Source organism: Gorilla gorilla, chromosome 5 (genome assembly GCF_029281585.2).
Source record: "Gorilla gorilla gorilla isolate KB3781 chromosome 5, NHGRI_mGorGor1-v2.1_pri, whole genome shotgun sequence".
NCBI lineage: Eukaryota > Metazoa > Chordata > Mammalia > Primates > Hominidae > Gorilla > Gorilla gorilla.
This window is the reverse complement of record NC_073229.2, coordinates 60,959,131-60,975,645: the sequence shown is the minus strand read 5'-3', so window position 1 is coordinate 60,975,645 and position 16,515 is coordinate 60,959,131. Positions and strand designations below refer to the sequence as shown.

The window sequence follows — 16,515 nt, the reverse complement described above, 5'->3', positions numbered from 1 at the left end:
TGCTCCTCTCTCAGCAGCAGGAAGAAGCCGTTTCCATCTAGTCAACTGTGAAGCCGCCTCCTCTTCACTGGGTCGGCCCTCCTAATCCTCCCTCTCCCATCACAGCGATCATGCTGACGAAACATAGTAACCCGCATTCCCACCTTAAGGCTGCCCTTTTTGACTTTTCAGTAGGTCAGGTGCCCATGAGTTTCCCAAACCCTTCAGCAATGCTTTGGATTAGTTGTGTCACTTTTCCTGTTAATTAAAATTTGCTCCTCTGCGTTGGCCTTAACACCTAGCAAAGCCACGCACAGGGAGAAGGTCCTCGGCCCCGCATCCCTCCCTAAGTAGAAAAACAGAACCAAAGACCCCACAGTCTGTGCACAAAAATGATACATTTATTGAAAGAGTATTTTTTTTTTAATACAAAAGAAAGCTCTGTACATAGGACTGTGACCATGTCCACTATTCCTGGGTCAGCATCCCAGGGGAAGTAGAAACCACTGACATACACACTCACATTCGAGCACACACACTCACTCAGGCGCACACACCCACACACACATACCCCAGAGCCACCAAGGAAGGGAAACACCAAGGGTCGCTGCACATAAAAATGCCACCTCAACTCATCCCTGACACACACATGTCCTCCCAAGGCCACGCTCACACAACACACATTATAAGCACTTTGCCTGATTCACTCACTGGGTCTGTCTTTTGTGGGAAGGAGAGGAAGAATTCATCAAAGGTCTCCTCCCCATGAGTGGGGGAGTGGGGAGTGAGTGAGTGATGGTGGAGTGAAACAAGAGCAGAGAAAAGGGGCTGGGCAGTTACAGACCTGAGTCCCAAGCTCCCCTGCTCTCTGGCCCCTGATTTGCCATGCCCCAGCCTTGAAAGCCACCCATAAGCCCCAGCTATCTCCAGGAGAAAGCCCAGAAAGGTGACTTCCATCTTGGCACCCCAAACTGGGGCAAGACAGCAATGAGGGTTAGAGGTTAGGGGGTTCTCAAACATGTCGGCAAATCATCCCCTTGATAACTAGGCTGTGCGTAAAATCTTCCCCCATCCCTTCACCTAATCACAGAAGCCAGCTTGTTCCTACTGAAGGCAGTCTTAGGGGTTAAGAAAATTTCACCCCACTGCTGCCCTGTTTCTGAAAAAGCTCCCCTTCTGGATATAGGTGGTGAAGGTAGGCTCTGACACAGGGTAAAAGACCCTCCCCCCTATGCTGGCCCACCCTCAAGGTCTACCCCAAAGGGGGAGGAGGGGGGTGGGGCATGGCCCCTGTACAAATTACATAAATACTGAGGTTACACTTAGAAAAATAAAGTCATTTTCTTCAAGGCTTTTTGTCTTAATTTAAAAAAGTTACAGTAGCTGCTCACTCCCTGGGAGAACTGCCCATTTCTGGCTCCCCTTTGGCTGCACTCAGCCCAAGAAGCTGCTCCCACTTCTTCTGACCCCCATTCCTGCCTCTCACCCCCTCCCAGACCCCACCCTGCTCACTGCAACTTGGGCCCCAGGCAGCTGCATGCCTGGGACAGCGCAAGGCTGCAATGCCCATGCGTGTGGCACAAATGAAGTCAGTTGTCTCTGCCTGACGCCCTCCCACCCCAACCCCGACATTTGGTCTCCCTCTTCCCTCTCCCTAGCAACAGCCCTAAAGGGCAAAAAGAGGCCCAGAGCTGTGGGTCACCCTCCCCACCCCGTTGGGGCATGGCCTGAGGGCCCCTCCCCCGGCTTTCTCCTGGAAACAACCCAGGACTGGGCAAACCCAGAATCTCCCCCACACACTGGTGGACCCCGAGCTCATGGGGTGGCTCTGTCCCCAGGGGCCCAGCCAGTTCTGGGGAGCCTGAGGGCTCCCCAGGGAAGGGGAGTTTGGGCAGAGGGGGACGAGAAAAACGCCATAAAAAAAAGTTAAATATTTTAAAAATATATATTTATAGATTTGTTTTCACTTCGTCTCCTCAAATAAAAAGTTCAAAATCAACTTTAAGTAAAGCAGCTGGGAGGAGAGGGGGGAAGACAAGGGGGAGAAGGGAACGCTGGTGGTTCCCTCCAACCCAGGAGCCCCTGGAGGTCCAAGGGGAGCGGCAAGGCAGGGCAGGCGGCCCCAGGAACCTGCCCAGTGCACAGGCCCAGCTACTCAGGAGCTGAAGGGGCAGAGGACAGCAGTGTGAGGAAGAAGCCCCCATCTCCCCAGCTGGCCCCCTGAGGGGCAGAGCCAGGGCTCTTTTGACCCAGCCTGTGGCAGACACAGGGCTGACCTGGGGTCAGCAAGGAGGCTGGCAAGAGGGCCCCAACTGCTTCCTCAGAGGAGGACACGGTGCCCAGCCCCACAGAAGGCCTGTGTGTGGGGAGGTGGGGCACGGTCCCATTGGGTAAGCTAATACTCATGGCAAACATCGAGCCAAGCTGGCGAGGGGGTCCCAGGAAGGAGGACAGCCCCTCCAGCAACAGAAATGGGAGGTGGGGTGGGAAGAAGGGGAGGCTGAGGGAGGACGGGTGGAGGCAGGCAGGCCCATTTCTTTGGCTGGAGTGAGAGGGCTCAGTCCTGTGGCTGCCCGTTCCTCCTCCCCGCCTCCCTCCTGCGGCCCGTCAACGTGTGTGTAAAGAAAACGTGAAAAGGCAACAATAAATAAGTGGTGCCATCCCTTGGGCCATCTGTCCAGGGCGGCGGGCGGATCATTCACTCTTGGTGCTGTGGGCGGTGTCCAGGTTCACCACCTGTAGCTCGGTGAGGTTGCTGCTGCTCCCGGCCTGCTGCCCTATCACAGCCATCTGGAGGGAAGGGGGTGTATGAGGAGGGGCAGGGACTGGTCAGCCAGTTCAGGCTCCCCTGGCTTCCCTGCCTGCCAACCACAGGCCTGAGCAGAAAAGCAGGTGGGCTTCCAGGCTAGGGATTTTGGCTTTGATGAACTGGTAACAGGATCCCCTAAGGTCAAGACAAAGAAGTGGCTATCTGGGATGGGGTGAAAGATATCCCTACCTACCTGGTGGAGCTGAACTGCTGAAACAGGGATCTGCACTGTCCCAGATGATGCTGTCAGGAACACCTGGGGGACACCACCTACATTGGAAAACCACAGGAGATACTCAAATTGTTTGTTGAAACTTCCAGATATTGGAGGAGTGGTGTCAAATGCACAAGTGACTGGGGGAGTCTCAGATGTAAGAGCCCAAGGGAGAGGGTGCCAGTGTGTCTGAGGGTGCATGCGGGTGTGAGTGTCCAAGTGTGCATGGGTGTCCAAATGTGTGTGTGAGCATCCAAGTCTGTGTTGTATTTGGGTAGAAATATTTGTAGGCATCAGTGCATATGTATGTGTGTGTGTGTGTGTATATATAAGGAAGGAAACGGTCCTCCTTTCCTTAGCCCTGCTCCTCTACTCACCTGGCTCCTGGACCTGGCTGTGTGACACCTGCATGGTGGATGGTGCCTGGGAGAAGGCATTCAGCACGGTGAGGCTGCCATCACCCAGGCCCGAGGTGGGGGCATACATCACCGCATGCGGGCTAGGGTACATCATGTGGCCACCCACAGTTGTGGGCACGGATGACGTCATGATGGTGGCGGGCAGCGTCACTGGCAAACACAGACATGTGTCAGCTTGGCACTGGTCCCCACTGATAACTCCCATTCCGTCCCTAGGAATTCCAGGCCCCCAGAGCCCTCTTGCCATTTCCCAGGTCAGAAGCTAGACATGACTATTCCTCAGCTCCATCATCAACTAAGAAAAGCCTATTTTTTCTTGAACACAACAGCATCAATCTTTAATTGTCTCCTGTCACACTGTACTATTCAATTGTCTATCTACTCAATTCTCTAAGTCCTAAATCTTGGGAAAAACAAAGATTATGACTGACCTACTCTCAGAAAACTCAGATACTCCCCTTTTAGGAGCTCTAACATCTTATTTTTTATTTGTTCTCATTCTCCCTCCTTTTTTTTTTTTTTTTTTTTTGTCTCACTCTGTCACCCAGGCTGGGGTGCAGTGGCGCGATCTTGGCTCACTGCAAGCTCCGCCTCCCGGGTTCACGCCATTCTCCTGCCTCAGCCTCCCGAGTAGCTGGGACTACAGGTGCCTGCCACCAAGCCCGGCTAATTTTTTGAATTTTTAGTAGAGATGGGGTTTCACCGTGTTAGCCAGGATGATCTCAATCTCCTGACCTCGTGATCTGCCCCCCTTGGCCTCCCAAAGTGCTGGGATTACAGACGTGAGCCACCGCACCCGGCCTCTCCCTCCTTCTTAATGCACAGCTAACAAATTCATCTTTCAAACAAGCACTTCTCAAATGTTAACGTGCATTATATGGGAATCTTGTTAAAACACAGACTCTGGGCCGGGTGCGGTGGCTCAGGCCTGTAATCCCAGCACTTTGAGAGGCCGACGTGGGCGGATCACGAGGTCAGGAGATCGAGACCATCCTGGCTAACAAGGTGAAACCCCGTCTCTACTAAAAATACAAAAAAATTAGCCGGGTGTGGTGGCGGTCACCTGTATTCCCAGCTACTCGGGAGGCTGAGGCAGGAGAATAGCGTGAACCCAGGAGGCAGAGCTTGCAGTAAGCTGAGATGGTGCCACTGCACTTCAGCCTGGGCGACACAGCGAGACTCCGTCTCAAAAAAAAAAAAAAACAGACTCCGATTCAGTAGGTTTGGGGTGAGACTCAAGATTCTGTATTTCCAACAAGCTCCCAGGTAATGCTGGTGTTCCCAGTCCATAGGCCACACTTTGAGTAAAAAGGTTATAAATAATAAGAACTTAAAATTAACCTTATTTTGAGAGTATCTCATCATTTCTGAAATGTCTAGAGATACCTGAGGGTAACTGTGGCTACTCAAAACCTGTAAGACCCTCGCACAAAGAGAAAATTGCTCTCTAAGTCCTTCCTGATAATTAAGCAAATGTGTCTTTGAGCAAGTAACTTCTTATTTCTAGGCCTCAGGCTCCTCATCTGAATGAGGAGGTAGGTCAATGGTCCCTAATTTTCTTCTGGAATCCGCAGCCCACTGCAGGGCGGGATTCAAAACCCAGTCATCCTCACCTGACTTCCCCATAATTATTAGGCCCAAAGCCTCAATCTCCACTTTAAGAAATCCCCTGACTTTAGTTACAGGAGGGTTACTGTTGGGCACCTACTGCTAGGCCTCGTGGGGGAAGGCAGGGAGGGAGGGTGACAGGGCTGCGAGCTATACCTGTCCCGCTGGAGGAGGTCTGCGTGAGGTCTGTGCTGCTGTCACGGGAGGGAGACGCTTGCTGTGGGGCCTGGTGCACTTGAATGGCCTGCACTGGGACCTGCTGGGCCACTGCCCCACCTGCGAGACACAGAGTCTTATTTGTGCTCTGTCCCACCCAATTGCCACCTCCACCAAGTACCCATGGACATCCCAGTCCCAGGGTCTGGCACACTGGTCCCCAACTCCCATCACTATCTTTCCTGGAAGCCAAAGAGGCCCTTCATGCCCGAGTCTCCCCTCTGGGGGCTTCCACGCTCTACTCTTGCCCATCCCTCCTCCTCCTGCCCTGGGCCTTGTCTCTCTTTTCTTCAGTTGACCCAAGAGCTGGCAATAACCCATCAAAGACATGATCTGCCTTCCAGTCAAGGCAGGAAGTGGTGAAACATCTACTGCCCTGTGGCAATGAGGGCACGGGGCTGGGGTAGCTAGACAGGGCCAGAATATATGGTTGAAACTTACTGACAAGGACAGCAGGGGTCTCAGTGGGCAGAGGTATGCCTGCCAACGGGATATAAGAGGCTTCTCTCAGGCTCTGGCCCCTATTCACCTTCCTTCTGAGCAGGGAAAGAGGTTCTCTTGGTGCCAGCCCTAAACACACTCTTAGCATGCTTGATTTGCCCCAGGAAGGACGAATCTCTCCCTGCCCCTCGTGACTCACCAGGCATGAGGGTGAAGCTGGTAGGCAGCTGCATAAGGCCCCCAGAGGAGACAGGGCCGCTGCCTGTACTCTTCAGCACAGTCCCATTGGCACTGCTGACAGCACTGGGGCTGACACTAGCAGACACTGGTGCCAGGTAGTTGGTGATGGGAAAGGAGGGGCCGCTGCTGACTTGCATGGTGGTAGAGGTGCTAGGTGCTGTTTGGATGGTGGAGGTTGTACCCGGCAGGTTGGTGACTGTGAACGCCGGCTTCAGTGTGTCCTATACCCAGAGTAAAGATGAAGCAATGAGCCTCTACCAGATCCTGCCTTTGCAGAAGCTTTGTGTGGACTGAGAACCCAGACTGAAACCAGTGAGCCTGGGTTCAAATCCCAACGCCACCATTTACCTGATGCCTGACTCTTAGGTAAGTTATTGATCTACTGAGCTACAGTTTTCTATCGGTAAAAGGAGGATAATACCTACCCCCTAGGTTGCTGTAAGGATTAAGTAGGTTAGCATATGTAAATCACTTAGAAAACGCTACCTGGCACATAAAAAAACAAAATAAATATTTGCTGCTCTTATGATAATTATTATCATTGTCATTATTATAATCCCCTGAGTTCTCAGCTCCAGCGGACTGTGGTAATCCCATTGGCTGGGGAGTCAGGACACCAAGGTCTGTTCCTAGCTCTGGTAATGAACATCTAAGTGACCCTGAAATAACCACTCCCCTTTTCTGAACCTCGGTTTTCCTCTTCTATAAGCATGAGGGGGCTGGGCTACTACGTTTTCTTTCAAAGAGTTCTTCCAGCTCTAATTCGTCAGGCTTCTGAGATAGGAACTGAGTTTCTCAGGGAACTTGAGAGTTTGAGAGAGATCTTGAGGATCTGGCAATGACACACTATATGTCAAACACTCAAGATGTAAACTACCAAAAGAATGTACTCATCCAACAAAATTTCCTGGGAATAAATGAGCCCTACTGTTATAAAAGTTTAAAAATTATTACAGATGATATGCCACTAAGAAAGGAGGTAGCCTACAGCACTGACTCTCCCCTAAGGAACACTTCGTTCTTAGAAGGGGAAGAAGGAAACTGAGAACCAAGCCACCAAGCCCAGACCCGAACTGAGTCAACCAGAGGCTCAAAGGCTGCGGGGTGGGTCAGCACGAGACGTTTGCTAAGCAGCTGGGCCCAAGACCCTTGATTGGCAGAGGCGTTGCTAAGGCAAACAGTGCCGCTTCCTCCCATTGGCCAGTCAGTTAAGTGCCACCCGGAAGGTGGAGCTCCCCAGACAGCAAGTGAGGAAGCCCCACCCCCTCTCCTTACCGGGAAAAGGAAGGGGGAGGAGTAACAGCGCAGGCATCCCTAGCAGCAGGCAAATACGCTCCCTAACTGCCCAGGCCCCCAACACCCTGAAAGGGCAGCGGCTGGCTTGAAAGGTAGTCCCCGGCCCAGTCAACCAGCCCGCCTGCCAAGAGTGCTGGATTCCCAGGACCCCGGGACCGGAGTGCTCCCTTTCTACTCCCTGGCGACCCAGCCCGGAGGGCCGGGCTAAGCTACACCCCCGCCCCTAGCGGGGAGACAGCTGGCGGGAGGAATGCAAAGGCCCTGCCAGGCAGGCGGGCTGCGGGCGGGAGGCCGGCGTGGAGCCCAAGCCGGCCTTATATGGGCACGGAGGCCGCCCGCTTATCTAGGGGGGCGGTCTTCTATCAGGAAAGCGAGGATGGACACCTGTCCCCTAGGACGAGGGTCGTTAATCCGGCTCCACTCCACATCGGTGGGCACCTATCCACCTGTCCTGGGCCAGAAAGGGAGAGGGACCCCGCTCCCTTCCCTCCTCTCACATAGGCAACCCAAACACACCTTGGTCTCCCCACTGCTGTCAGACTCCGACACCTGGTAGGTGAGATCTGTCTCTTCAAAGCCAGTGGCACTCATTCTCTGGTCTGTTGTGGGGTCTGAACGGGGTGGAGAGTCTGGCGAGTTGAGGCAGGTCTGAATCAGTGCCTTGCCGGTCTCACTGGTGATCATGGGCTGCAGTTTTCGGGTGGCAAAGGTATACACATGGCCTGTCTCACTGGCCACCAGCAACAGCACCTGTGTCCCTGTCAGCGTGGACAGCTCATAGGCCTGAGGGGTGAGGAGGGAGATGGGCAGGTCAGCAAACTTTTTATCTCTACCTTCCTTGAGAAGTTGGAAAAAGAATTATACAGTGATGTCATTCCCCCATTCCCATAATGACCTTCGTCTCTAATGACTCTGAGGGCAGGGTGTCCTATCAGGATCTCTGGAAGCAGCAAAACTATCCATGCTCCTCCTTTGAGGAGCAGCCCCATTGACCTGAAGATACCCCAAGCAAACAGGAACAGCCCCCAGTGATGGAACATATAACCTCAGGGGATACGAAGGACCCAGCTAGCTGCTCCCCAACACAGCTTAGTGCCTGGAATGTCCCAGAGCCTCACCCCTTCTCACTGTCACAGGGACCAGGATGAATCCCTACCTATCACACTGGAATTTGTACAAGACATTAGTGATAAGGGACCATTTAAGCTCCAACTGTCCCATGTTTCTTTCCAAAAACTGCACAGGCTCCAACTTGTTGCCACAGCCTAGTTTCTCCTTTTGCCCTGTAATATTTTACTGCCCTTACTCCTTTGTCTTGGGAAGAAGGTTATGGAAGGAGAGAAGAGAGTTTTCCTTAATTACCTCCCCCCACAGTCTTCTCCACTGATGATCAAGTGACAAGGGACACTGATACAACAGTGTCTGGAGTGATGGGAGACGAGACCTAGATTAGCACTAAACATCCTGCCATGAGCCCAGGAAGGGGACCTTCAAGGATGGCCCCATAGATGCCATACTCTCCCAACAAAGTTCTGCAAACTACCTTGGAAGCAGCTCCGGTTTCTACATGGGACAGAAATAAACACCAGCCAGTGTTCCCAAGGATCCAGCTCCTTGTCTCCCAGTTCCTCTGCTTTCAGCTCTTCCCTTATCGTCTACACCCCAAAATGACTCCTTTCCTCAACACTTTTCACTGGCTGGCAGAAGAGGAATTCCTAGGTACCTCTGCAAGTCTCCCTGACTTCCCCCAAACCCCATCCAAGCATAGATTCTCCCTAGGGCTGGAAACCCCACTTGTCCTAACGGCAGGAGATTCTGCAGCGGGTCCTGCCAGGAGCATGTGGTTCCCAGTGGATGCCATGGAAGACTCACGGCCGGCGCAGGACTAGGTTCCTGCTGCTCAGGGCAGCACCAGTTCTCCTGCCCCGCTCCCTTACCTGGTCCCTAACCCTGCCTGTCCTTCCAACCAACACTACTCTCGTGGTGCCCACTTCCTCCCACACATGCTCGCTCATTGTTGTCATGCAGCTCCAGCCTCCTCACCTCCATACCTTCTCGTTTGCTCCCTGCTTTTCTGGCGCCCTCGTCCGAACACCGGAGTGCACTGGACCTACTGATCCCAGCTTCTCATTATCCACCTCCCCGGCAGCCTCGTAGCCTCCCATCACCGCTCCTCACCCCTTCACTCAGCAAGGGCCCTCTTCCTCTCTTGCGCGGGTCACTCCCACCTCTGCGAGTTTCCCCACGGTTGCGGGCGTTCGCGGGATCTCCCCTCTCCCCACATTTCCCCGGCGGCCCCTCCCCTTCGGCCCTCCCCGGGCAGGAGCCATCCCCTCCCACACACCTCCTGCGGACTCGCAGCCTCTCACCTCCGCCTCGGCTCTGCCGTCCTCCCGGGCTCCCCTTGCACATCCCCACCCCAACCGGGCCCCGGGGCCGGCCAGCCCGCCGGCTTGGTACCTTCTTCATGATGCCCGTCTTCCTCTTGCTGAAGGTCGTGTAGCGCCGCAGCTTGTTGTCGATGAACTCCATCTTGATCTTCACGCGGCCCCGGGTCTTCTTACCCGGCTTGGCCCCGCTCACCGCGCCGCTCACCGGCCCGTAGCCCCCGGTGGCCGCTGCCGACGCCTCGGGCCCACCGACCACCATACCGATCTCCATCTCGCTCAGGCTCCGCTTCAGGCCGCGCCGCTCGGCGCCCAGCTCCTCCTCCTCGCCCGACTCCGAGTCGCCCTCGCTGCCGCTGTAGAGGGCCCCCGCGGTGGGCGCCGGGGTGGTTGCCGCCGCTGCCGCAGCCTCCCGCTCCAGGCGGCCGGGCCCGAGCCCCGCGCCATTCCCGGGGACCCGGCCCCCGTTAGCCCCGCGTGTCCCGCCGCCGCCGCCCGGCCGCCCCGTCGGGGTCCGGTTCAGGCTGCCCCCCAGGGCCGAGCCCCGGCCCAGAGCCGCCGCGGCCCCAGCTTGGCTCGGTAACATGGCGCTCGATGCAGGAGGGCGGACGGGCAGTCAGCGAGGAATCGGAGCCGCCGCAGCCGCCGCCATCGGCTTCCCGGCTCAACCCGGCACTCCCGCTGCTGCTAGTGCCGCTATCGCTGCCGCGGCCGCCGCTGCGAACCCGGGGCCCCTGCACGCCCGGGCCGACCTGGGCCCTCACTTTCCTGCCCCTGTGGCCCGGGTTGCCCCAGGCCGCGCGCAGCGCCCCCTGTCCGTCTGCTAGGGCGGCGCGCCGGGCGGCCGTCAGCGTCCCCCGGGGGGCAGGGGCTGCTGGCCGCGGCCGAGACGGCGGGTGGAGGGGGCCGGGACCACGCGCTGGCGGCGGAGGGATCCCCCGACCCTTCCCCCCATATAAAGAGATACAATGTTTCCTTTTATGGCGAGGCCGCTCCTTATATGGTGAGCCCCAGCGCCCCCGCCCCATTGGTCCGTGGTTCCGGCACCTCCGCTCCCCATTGGCCCACAAGAGGGCGCTTATTTGCATAGACATACCGAACTCGTTGCTGTCATCTCGCGTCAGACCGCGACTCTGAGAGGGGTGGAGCCGACGCCTCTTAAAGGAACCGGAGAGCAGGCACGATTCCGCCTCCCTGAACCCGAGAATGATAGAACGGTTTGGGAGGCACCCGCGGAGAAGGAGGCTGGGACTGGAGCGCAGTCTTGCGGAAGAGAGGGAGCAGCACTAGTAAATGGGCACCGGGACCGCTGGAGGCAAACACTGGGGAAACCCCTGGGTGGATTGTGGGGTTTGCAGTAAATAAAAAAATACAGCCCAAATTCCAAGGGAGGAGTGCAGGGATTGATTGGAGCATTTCCTCACGCCTTCCTAAGGGAGGCACAATTATTGGCTGAGCGGAGAGAGCTTGGGTCCCCGGTGTCCAGACTAGTCGCGCCCCAGCCGCTCAGCTCTAACTTTTCCCCTCCCCCCAACTTCCCTTCCCTTTCCCTCGCTTTTGTAGGCGACGAAACTTTCCCACCGGGCTGGCTCAAGGATCTTCATTCATCATCCTCTGCACTGGGGGGTCTTTGGCAGACATACATCTGGAAAAGGCTGGTGGAGGGGAGGGCGAGAGACAGAGATCGGCCTCCCAGTCCTGAGGCGGGCAGGGAGGAGAGACGGAGATCAGTGAAGACTTCCAGCTGCAGGCTGGACTTGGGGAGGAGGACGTCCCGAGGATAAAGCCCACCCTACAGCCAGTGCAAAGACTTGGGAAAGTGTGGCCCGACAGAAAGTTTAAGCCCAAGCAAGCACGCTCGCGCACACACACGCACATACACACACTTCTCTGGAAAGCCCGTTGGAGAAAAAAAAAAAGTTTCAGACAGGGTATCGCCCTGTCGCCCAACCTGGAGTGCAGTGGCGCGATCTGAGCTCATTGCAACCTCTGCCTCCCGGGTTCAAGCGATTCTCCCACCTCCGCCTCTCACGTAGCTGGAACTACAGGTGCGCGCCACCACTCTGGCCTAATTTTTGTATTTTTTGTAGAGATGGGGGTTTGCCATGTTGCCCAGACTGGTCTCGAACTCCTGGCCTCAAGCGATCCTTCCCCCTCGGCTTCCCAAAGTGCTGGGATTACAGGCATGAACCACCGTGCCCAGCAGAAAAAAAAAAAAAAAAAAAAAAAACTTAAAAGATTAGAACTGGGGTGCTGCAAAGTGAGGTTCAAGCTCTGGGTCTGGGTCTTTTCTCCAAAGCAGTGAAAATAGCTTGGACTTTGCTGTTACAGAATTATTTAAATCTGGAATCTGCCTCTTGGTAAGCCCTGTGCCTGGAAACAAGTGACAAGTGATCTGATCTCTCCAGACGCAATATTCATCAATGTTGCTATCCATTCCATGAGGTTTTTTGTTTGTTTGTTTTTTGTTTTTCTGAGACAGAGTCTCGCTCTGTCGCCCAGGCTGGAGTGCACTGGCACGATCTCGACTCACTGCAACCTCTGCCTCCCCAGTTCAAGCGATTCTCCTGCTGCCTCAGCTTCCCAAATAGCTGGGATTACAGGTGCCCACCACCACACCTGGCTAGTTATTTTGTATTTTTAGTAGAGATGGGGTTTCGCCATGTTGTCCAGGCTGGTCTCGAACTGCTGACCTCAAGTGATCCTCCCACCTCGGTCTCCCAAGGTGCTGGGATTACAGGCATGAGCCACCATGCCAGGCCTATTCCATGAAATTCTTAATGCAGATTTAATGACATAAAGACTAAAGGGCAGAGTAATTGGTCAGTGGTTAGGCAATAGGAGTTACCTGGAGTAAGTCACCTCATCCTAGGGATAAAGCATCTTGGCATGTTTAAGGGGATGGGAGGCAGTGATTATTCCTGCCCGAAAAATTATGAAGATTAAATAAAGCAGTTGATTGTAACCTAGTCATTACTGGTAGTGGTAGTGATATCAATTCAGTATACTACAATCAACATTTAAAAGAATAAATTAATGGGTATCACAAAAAGCAAGGGCAAATATTGTTGCATAAAATGTTTGTTTGCATTATATATAGGTTGAACCCTACAAAATTGCCATTTTATAGGTCAAGAAGGTGGGATATTGTCAATTTCTCATAATTCAGTGTATGTGTGTAATGGATGACAATATTAACTGCATTTCTACTGTGAGTCACAATCCAAAAGCTTGAAAAATACTGAAATAAAATATGTGCAAGTGATCAGTAAAATATAGTGTGTATTTTGTGTGTATAGTGAATAAAATATAGTGTGTATTTTTTGTCATATAGAGATAAGGTCTCCCTATGTTGCCCAGGCTGGTCTCAAACTTCTGGGCTCAAGCGATTCTCTCACCTCGGCCTCCCAAAGTGCTGGGATTAAAGGCCTGAGCCACTGCGCCCAGCCCCCAATAGTTTTAAAGAGATCTCCCCTCCCTCCACTAATTTACTCTTTACAACATGTACTTAAACATATGGAACGTGTTAGCCCAAGAGGAAGAACAGGTCAAACAGATAAATAGGTTCCAGAAGGGTTTTAGGGACCACAAATGATGCCTGGGGTCATGTTTTGTCTGAGCACCATAATATTACAGCCAAAGCCCTGGGATTTCATTCCCACCTGCCCTCTAAAGACCCTTTCATTTGAGCCCCCTAGTTTAGACACATGCAGGGGTGACATCCCTCAGCAGGGACAACTGCTCTCTGCCACATCTATAGGGGAGGGTGTCTGGGAAGAACGCAGTCCTTAGCTTCCCTCCAAATAGGCTGCCCTCTCTTCAACTTCTCCCAACTCCTGGGTCATTGCACACCAGTGTTAGTGTCACAGCTTCTCTTCTGCTTGGGATGGCCCATCTTCATGTCCTTTGTCACCACAGGGAGTCAGGAGGAGACCTATACCCACACTATTGGATTACTGCAGGTTCCAGAGCCAAAAGTATTGCTAGGGATAAAGTCAAAATCAAAAACTGTCTCATAGAGGTGTTTTATTTGGACCTTATAACATTTAAAAATCATAAGAGTTTACATAAAAATCTGAATGTCTGGCCGGGCATGGTGGCTCATGTCTGTAATCCCAGCACTTTGGGAAGCTGAGGTGGATGGATCACTTGAGGTCAGGAGTTCAAGACCAGCCTGGCCAACATGGTGAAATGCCATCCCTACTAAAAAAATAAAAAAGTAGCCGGGCATAGTGGCACACACCTGTAATCCCAGCTACACGAGAGGCTGAGGCAGGAGAATCACTTGAACCTGGGAGGCAGAGGTTGCAGTGAGCCTAGATGGGGCCACTGTACTCCAGCCTGGGCTACAGAGTGAGACTCCTTTTCAAAAAAAAAAAAAAAAAAATCTGAATATCTGACCTCTCTCAAAAAAATCAGAATTTTTGGTAACACTGGGCCTAGGTACCCACAAGAGCATTATAACCTGGAGCTGATGGTGGCCATAGAAGAGGCTCTCCACTTTACCATAGACTCCACGCAGCCTACTGAGCCTAGGTAAGCTCCCGCCTGGCTGCTCTGAAATGTGAAGTTGAAATGTTCCTCCGAAAAGGCCTGATCAGAGTAGCACCTTGCAACAGATGGGAGCTCATGTCCACCCCAGACCATGAAGGGCCTCTGTAAGTGCATGGGAATTTCAGCCAGATCCCTCACACCACACAGATTCCACCCCGACCTTTCTTTCTTTCTTCTGATTTTTATCACCTAACTAATAACAAACAAAAATTAAGGATTGCTTTTAAAAATTACTGTCATGGCTGGGTGCAGTGATTCACACCTAAAATCCCAGCACTTTTTGAGGTCAAGGTGGGAGGATAATTTGAGTCCAGGAGTTTTGACACCAGCCTGGACAACACAATGAGACCCCATCTCTTAAAAAAAAAAACCACAGGCAGGCAAGGTGGGTCATGCCTGTAATCCTAGCACTTTGGGAGGCCTAGGAGGGTGGATCACCTGAGGTCAGGAGTTCAAGACCAGCCTGGCCAACATGGCAAAAATCCCACCTCTCCTAAAAATACAAAAATTAGCCGGGCCTGGTGGTGTATGCCTATAATCCCAGCTACTCAGGAGGCTGAGGCAGGAGAATCACTTGAATCTGGAGGGGAGAGATTGCAGTGAGCCAAGATCGTGCCACTTCACTCCAGCCTGGGTGAAAGAGTGAAATTCCATCTCAAAAAAAAAAAAAAAAAAAAATGCTGGGGCACAGTGGCACGCATCTGTAGTCGTAGTCCCAGCTACTAGGGAGGCTGAGGCGGGAAGATTGCTTGAGCCCAGGCTGCAGTGAGCCATGATGGCACCACTGCACTCAATCTAGGTAAGAGTAAAACCCTGTCTCAAAAAAGAAAAAAAAATTACTGTCAAAATACCCTAAATCTGTTTTCATTTGGAATTAACCTTTACCCAGGGATTCATAATTTTGCACAGAGGCAAAGAGGGTATCAATTGTGATGGCAGCATTAGCAGTAATGGAAAAGAACTTATGAGTCACTGTGCCCAGGAAAAGTCTGGAAAGCCACACTCCAAACACTAATAGTGCTTACCTATGGAGAGTGAGGTTTGGGATGAGAGGGGTGTGTTTTTTTGCTTTATATAAGTTTGTACCATGTGACTTCTTTGACAATCAATATGACTTTTATATTTTTCTTTTAAAATTAAGCAAAAATAGGCCGGGCGCGGTGGTTCATGCCTGTAATCCCAGCACTTTGGGAGGTTGAGGCGGATGGATCGCTTGAGGTCAGGAGTTTGAGACCACACTGGCCAATATGGTGAAACCCTGTCTCTACTGAAAATACAAAAAAAATTAGCTGGGTGTGGTGGCGGGCACCTATAATCCCAGCTTCCGGGGAGTCTGAGGCAGGAGAATCGCTTGAACTCAGGAGGTGGAGGTTGCAGTGAGCCGAAATCAAGGCATTGCACTACAGCCTGGGGGACAGAGCGAGACACTCTTTCAAAATAATAATAATAATAATAATAATAAAATTAAGCAAAAATAGCCTGGGTGTGGTGGCTCATGCCTGTGAGCACTTTGGGAGGCTGAGGCAGGTGGATCGCTTGAGCTCAGGAATTTGAGACCAGCCTGGGTAACATGGCAAAACCCTATCTCTACGAAAAATACAAAAATTAGCTGGGCTTGGTGGTACGCACCTGTAGTCCCAGCTACTCGGAAGCTGAGGTGGGACGATCCCTTGAGCCTGGGAGGTTGAGGTTGGAATGAGCCATGATCTACCACTATACTCCAGCCTAGGTGACAGAGTGAGACCCTATCTCCAAAAAAAAAAAAAAAAAAAAAAAAAGTAGAGAAAGGAAGGGCAATGACAGTCTCAGGAGAATAGCCATGGCAGGAGAAAAAGAAGTCTTAGGCGGGGCGCGGTGGCTAACGCCTGTGATCCCAATACTTTGGGAGGCTGAGGCACGCGGATCATGAGGTCAGGAGATCGAGACCACCCTGGTTAACACCGTGAAACCCCGTCTCTACTAAAAGTATAAAAAATTAGCTGGGCATGGTGGCGGGTGCCTATAGTCCCAGCTACTCGGGAGGCTGAGGCAGGAGAATGGCGTGAACCTGGGAGGCGGAGCTTGCAGTGAGCCGAGATCGAGCCACTGCACTCCAGCCTGGGCAAGAGGGCAAGACTCTGTCTCAAAAAAAAAAAAAAAAAAAAAAAGCCTTAGCCAGGGCTGGAGAAGGACTGGCCAGAGAAACTGTTGACAGTGTAAAAAAGTGAGGGAGGGCGGGGGGCGCGGTGGCTCACGCCTGTAATCCCAGCACTTTGGGAGGCCAAGGCGGGTGGATCATGAGGTCAGGAGATCGAGACCAACCTGGCTAACATGGTGAAACCCCATCTCTGCTAAAAGTACGAAAAATTAGCC

At 52.8% G+C, this 16,515-nt stretch overlaps 1 protein-coding gene across 1 annotated transcript; it reads right to left on the bottom strand.

Moving 5' to 3' along the window:
- Positions 1-357: 357 nt before the first annotated feature.
- On the bottom strand, positions 358-10,195 carry SRF (serum response factor). Its single transcript, XM_031012364.3, has 7 exons — positions 9,683-10,195; positions 7,739-8,005; positions 5,886-6,147; positions 5,186-5,305; positions 3,380-3,571; positions 2,982-3,058; positions 358-2,769 (listed from the first exon to the last, which is right to left on the bottom strand). The coding sequence occupies exons 1-7, from the start codon at positions 10,193-10,195 to the stop codon at positions 2,674-2,676; spliced, it is 1,527 nt and encodes a 508-aa protein (XP_030868224.1). The 3' UTR covers positions 358-2,673.
- Positions 10,196-16,515: the final 6,320 nt, after the last annotated feature.

Excerpts from the sequence above, each read along its gene's own strand:
- SRF (XM_031012364.3), bottom strand. The coding sequence starts at position 10,195 with ATGTTACCGAGCCAAGCTGGGGCCGCGGCGGCTCTGGGCCGGGGCTCG. Across the intron at positions 8,006-9,682 it reads AGACGGGCATCATGAAGAAG|GCCTATGAGCTGTCCACGCT; the intron begins GTACCAAGCCGG and ends CTCACCCCTCAG. Across the intron at positions 6,148-7,738 it reads ACAGCAGTGGGGAGACCAAG|GACACACTGAAGCCGGCGTT; the intron begins GTGTGTTTGGGT and ends CTCTGGGTATAG.